The sequence below is a fragment of the Pezoporus flaviventris genome, unplaced genomic scaffold (assembly GCF_033815535.1).
Source record: "Pezoporus flaviventris isolate CSIRO_AGI_PZ_B2104156 unplaced genomic scaffold, CSIRO_AGI_Pfla_v1 ptg000050l, whole genome shotgun sequence".
In the NCBI taxonomy this organism is placed as follows: Eukaryota; Metazoa; Chordata; class Aves; order Psittaciformes; family Psittacidae; genus Pezoporus; species Pezoporus flaviventris.
Window position 1 is genome coordinate 7523032 of NW_026892598.1, and position 6000 is coordinate 7529031.

Here is a 6000-nt window from a genome sequence, read left to right on the forward strand (position 1 = left end):
GATTAGTTTGTAAAGGTAAGCATCCCAGAAGGAGTGTTTGGCAAGTAGGAGAGGTTTGCTCTGTTAAAAGCTCAGCAGTATGCTCTGCAACACACCGCATGCCTTGATGGATGCTGTGGGTATGACCATTCCTCTCATTCTCACCAGCATTTTAAGTAAGCTAGCTTTTTCTTTGCCTCCTTCATAACTTTATCTGTCTCTTGGAGAAACCATTGCCTGTGTGTTTTTCTTCCCTATTGAAACAAACAACTGGAAGTAGATCAGTCTTCCAAAACATGTACCAGGTCACTGTTTTAAGGATCATGCGGGTTTTGTTTGCTTGCTGCTTAGTTTGTTGTTTGTTTAAAAAAAGCACATCCATTTCATTGTCATGGCTGAAATCAGTAAAAGCTTAAGCAAATATATGCAGGAATGCAGTGTGACTGTATGTCTGTACTTCTGTGTCCTACATTTAGCAATAATAATATAGATCAACACAGAGAAAGTTTCTGAGTCAGAGATGATGTTTTGTAAGTTTTAACATTATTCTGACTTTACAACTTTGGTGAGCATTTCCAAAGCCAAGCAGGTGTTGAAACAGAAGGCTGGTTAAGTAGAAGCAGGGAGAAGACTGCAGAGCCATTTGCCAGAAACGTTCTCCTGACCAGATAGGTGGAATAGGATGTAATGAATGTAAGGGACCTTGAATATAACTGTCCAACCAAACAAAAACCCAGACATGAAGGGAGGGAGAAGCTTCGGGAGAGTTTGTATTACTGAAAAAAAATAAATTCTGACTCTACGGAAAAGTTAGGAATGGCATGGTAGGTCCATGCTTCATAACTCTCAAGCAGTGAAGCATTCACAGCTGCATATGGCTGAAACACATGGCAAACTCATTTAAAGCCGTCTGGTTACGTCTTAGGCATAAATTACCTAGGCTTTTATTCTTTCCTTTGCCTAGACACACGAATGCCTCAACTCCTGTCTCTGATGCCATTTTTTTCTTTGAGGTAAGAATGGAGACCCATTTTGCCTGTTGAGTATGTTGCTTATGATGTTTTGTTATTCCATCAGGAAGCAGTTTGCCTCCCACTGCTTCTGAAGGAGGATGGCCAATTTTACAACTCCAGTAGTGTCCACATTACCCTCTTTACTGCTTTTCTAACAGGATAAGATGCTGTTGTCTTCAAGTATCTGTTCAGCAGCAGATGGAGAAAGAAGTGAATCAGAATCATAGAATAGTTAAGTGGTGGTGTTTTACCTCACAGATCTGCTGTGGTTATTGATAGTATAATATGGACATGCAGGGGACTACAAAGATTGATGCTGCTTCAAGCAGCATTAGCGCCTAATTAATCTTCAGATAAGGGAGATAAAGGAATAATTTAAAACTGGGAAGAAATCACAGACTTTGGCAACAAGTGCTCTTTTTCTGAGCATGTTTCATCTCCTTTCTACTAGCAGCAGATTTTTGGAGAGGAAGGCACTGAGCAGCCTCCACAAGTCATGTGTCCCTGCAGCCTGTACAGAGGCAGGTCGGAGCCCAGATGCTGGGGAGTGGCCAGGGCTGGGACAGGGCATCCTCAGATGGGAAAATCAGCTTTGGAAACAGTGTCAGGCCCTCTCAATAATGGTTCTGCGTGATGTCAAACCACACCAGGGCTTGTGGAACTGACCTGCCCTCCCTGGGAAGAGCTTCATGTCAAACTGAGTGCTGCTGGGTATTTCCAGCTTCTAGGTGCCTACTTTGGTCAGACCTAGTTATCATGGTGTTTATGTATTTATAAATTGTATTTTGGTCTTTACTTCCTATTATAGTTTCTCTTTATGATCCTTCAAAGAAAGAAGAGGGAGAGGCATTTTGTATCTCCTTATGTATAAAACATTAGGAAGCTGTCCAGCAGTGTGCTGAATTGTATCAAGTTATGCTTCTGGTATTTGTTGCTCTGAAGGCATAAGCCTAACTGCAGATGTTTAAAAGAAAAATTAAACACCTCAAGCCCCAAAAATATTTAAGGAGAAAAAGGGACAGATTTTTCCATGAGCATTCACCTTTGTCACCTTTAATAAGTCAGAGGAGAAGCAACTACTAGTTCAGATCACTGTATGGATCACTGTGAAGATCACACCTTACTGTATAAATTGCTGTACTAATTACCATTGTCTTTATAACAGCTGCAAATGGCATTATTCCATTCTGTTACATGCATGGTAGCAAAAGAATAAGTGATGCAAGACAGTTTATGATTCTACAAGAAATGAAAATTAAAGCTCTGGAAGGGGAAAAAGTCCTACATTTCTGCATGGGAGAACAAAGATAGAGTTGCAAAACTGTCATAAAGCTGTTTGCATTAGATATTAGTGATCTTATGCCAAACTATTGGAGCCAGCTAAGAAGATTTTCAAAAACTTCTCATAATTTGGTAAATTTAAATAGATTCTCCAAGGGAAGTGCTGCATGGTCTCAATATGAAAGAGGACTTAAATGGAAAACCTGCACAACTACGGTGACCCTTATATGTGGCAGCCTTCAGCCTTGGCAGCAAACAGCACACATTTCTGCCATGTATGTGGATGGCTACTGGACAGATCATCTGATATTTCTTTCCAGAATGGGGTATTTACTGGAGAGTTTATGCCAGAGTGCCCTTAAATCAGATTAGAAAAAAAACCTGTATGGATCCCAAACCCCGGTTCCTAATGGACTCTGGGAGTGCTCCAAGACCCCATGCTTCAGCGCTGGTCAAGTCTTCAAGAAGATTTGTGTCCATGTGCCCTTTGTGTCCATGTGTAGGCAGAGAATGTATCTCCATGTTTCCTGTTGGCCACAGCTTCAGTGACAGTGATTGAAATCCTTTTTCTTACATTAAATTGACAGGTGTCTTGCTTTTGGAGGTGAATAATTTCTTTCTTGTGGGATGCAGCACCATTTACCTCGAGAATTAGTAGGGTATTAAAGCTGATAAAAATGACAAAATGGTGCATGGTAATTGACAGTTATGTTCATTGTCGTTGAATGTGACAGAGGGGACAGAACCACAGTGGTACATAAAAACAAGAGCAGAGATGCAGAAATAGTAACTAGGAAGATGTGTGTGCAGGCTTTACAACAAATGCTATTTGTTACATGTAAATGTAAATCTCCCCCTCTTGTTTTACAGAAAGAGATGACAACCAGGATGTGTCACTAAAAGGCTATCCACTGAAGAAAAGCAAAGTCCAGTTTTCTTCTTACTGCAGAGTTCAAGAATGTCACAGCCCTTGTGGACTGAGCCTGCTTGTTAATCCATGAAAGCACAAAAGATGGGAACCACAGTTAATTTCACGAATGCTTTCCACCACTTTCAGTGTTCTTAGCCCTGCATATGTTGCTAGGAACCTCATCTGAGCAACATGGATTATTGAGAAAAAGAAGAATCAATTTCATATTAGATCTAACTTCTCCATTAGGGATAAGAACCTCTTCAGCCACAAATGATGGCAGAATGTGCTCCTGCTGCTAAAGCTTTACTGAAATTCAGGTCAGGTCCCTGGGCTAACCTCCAGATTAGTTGTTTAGGAATGAAACTGGATTGTTAGCAGCAATGTTGTTTTCTTTTTATTTTGTTTCTTGGTTTGTGCTTTGTTTCCCAAGTGCAGCAGAGTATTAAGATGATCTGGAGTTAATCTGAAATCACAGAAGACGTCTAGCCTTTAATGCCTCCCCCCATCACCAGGCCACCCAAGGCTTGGCCATTGTTCCCAAATGCCAGCGAGACTTGCATTTCCAGGAACACAGCTGTATTCTTCACCTGATCAGGCAGCATGTGCTTCATTGTGACTCTGAATTGAGTGACAGGGGACAGTTTCTGATCTAAATTACATGAGTAGAAATCCAGATACAGCTCTGCAGTGTTGAAATATATTCTTTGAATTCATCCTGTGACTGACAGCAAATCTGCTCAGTATCTTTGCTGTACTCAGCATTTTCCTGAAGTACCCGATGAAGTACAACAATGTGATTTGGTATCCTCCTGTCCTCTTAGAAGAAGGATCTCTCTCATTCATCTTTTCAGGGAAAAATAAACTTAATTTTAGTTACTGTTCTTAAACATAGTTACTTCCTGGAAGGAAGACGGAGTGAAGACCTGTAACATAAAAGAGTGGGAGGGACTAAGTGGAGGTCTCTGTTGCATCTGAACAGTGTCCAGCAGTGTGGCTTGCTTTCCACGCAAAGTTTTTTTGCAATACTCAGGCCAACTTAACTAATTCATGTATGTACAGCCTGGAAGCATACATTGCAGTAAATCAAGTCTTCTATGCCAAATACACCCTGATAAGAGGCTTTCTTCTAAAAAAACAAGAAGAAAAAAAGAATATTAAAGCAATATTTCACAGAGAGATCACAAGAGACATACAGCTGAGTACATGGAGTCAAGTGGAACACACTTGCATATTTTGTGCCTTCTAATGAATTTTGCACACTTGTGTTATTGTGAAAGATTATTCCTTCCTGAGTAAGTGCTGAACTCTGTTGCTCCCTTCTTCTCAAGTTAGGTATGTTTACATCTTCTGAGACAGTATCAGAAGCAAATCTCACAGATCATGGAAGGGGTAGCATGCACTAAAGAGTAACAGCAGTTTCAAGCTCATATTGTGGTACATTCTGATTTGCTTGCCTGCTTGCTTAAATTGGGGCTTGTAAATGTTATTGATTGTCCTTTCCATGACGAAGGGCTTTTAGTGTAGCTAGGGTGAAGGCTTTTCTGCATCTTTAAATTATGCAAGCAGCATTATCCTTTGCTTTCAAGGGGATGGACTGTAGTGTTCCTACCTCCTTTGGTGGTCTTTGCAATCGGGTTAATTCTTTGGATATTGGAATGTGCACACAGATAACTTCTGGCCTGCTGGCACTTTTGCAGGATATAACTAGCTTGTGGAATTCATTGCCACAGCTGCTGCCAAGCTTAGTTGCCTGATTTTAAAGACGAGAAATGTTACACCTGTGGAAGAACATACATGGTACATGTGGATGACGGCTGCCTGGAATTACGACATTAATTGCGTACAAAAAGGTTTCTTGCACCCCTCTGAAGTGCCTGGGCTGTTGCACTGTTGGTGATGGAGCTGTAGCTGGTGCTACAGATCTTGAATTTCGGTGTGGTCAGTTGCCATCTGCTGTTCTTGTGGCTGGGCAATACTGTAATGCTGTATTTTAAAGATTAACACAAACATGCAAATGTGTGAAATTTTCTTTATAAAGATCAAAGTCACTACATAATTTGAAAATCATGGTATTATATGCATAAAATACCTTCATCTTATTATGCTACTTACCACATGCTGGTTTGAGTCTGTTCACTGTAGCTGTCTGAAGTAGAATTTGTTCCCAGTTACTTTGGATTGTATTTTAATGACCTTTTTGCGAATGTGTTGATCTTGTGAATGCAAAACTTATCTGTTGGAGTATTTTTCTTCTTCTGAAACTGCTTGTCATAAACTCTTGTGTTTCCTTTTCTAGTACAGCACACTGTATCAGGAAATGCAGAGTTTACGCTAGAGGATTTGTGTTTGACCTGGCCAAAATTCCTGTAGTTAGAAAAACCTGTTACAATCCGGGAGCTGAACCAGCCACAAGGAAGTGCAAAATGTACTTGTTCTGGTTGTTTATTCCACTGGGGAGAACAGTGAGGTTGCTAGGTGATGAAATAAATTTCCTCTGAATGGTAGAGTTTGGCCTTTGGCTAAATATGCCTCCAAACAGGTGCACTTGATTCTACGGCAGAGGCATTCAGCCAGAGCCAGCCCATCTCATGCTGTGAGCCGTTTCTCTTTTCCTGTGCCTGGTATGTGATATGCAAATAAAAATAATGTCTGGAACGTAGCATCGCTATGTGAAAGTATATTTCCCTTCCCACAGAGGACAGAGGTGCAGCATCCTACTGAATCTCATACTTAAGGATTCCAGCTGCACCAGTAGTCGGCTCTGGGCCGCATCTGGACAGAATTTTGGTTTGGTTGTTAAATGCAGGTCCTGAT

At 40.9% G+C, this 6000-nt stretch overlaps 1 protein-coding gene across 1 annotated transcript in view; it reads left to right on the forward strand.

Annotated features, from left to right (window-relative positions):
- The window catches only part of MOB3B (MOB kinase activator 3B), a 92308-nt gene extending 87746 nt beyond the window's left edge, over positions 1-4562 (forward strand). Inside the window, exon 4 of the mRNA XM_061468792.1 lies at positions 3144-4562. Coding sequence (XP_061324776.1) covers positions 3144-3173 — 30 coding nt within the window. The 3' untranslated portion in view covers positions 3174-4562. The remainder of the gene's footprint in view (positions 1-3143) is intronic.
- Positions 4563-6000: the final 1438 nt, after the last annotated feature.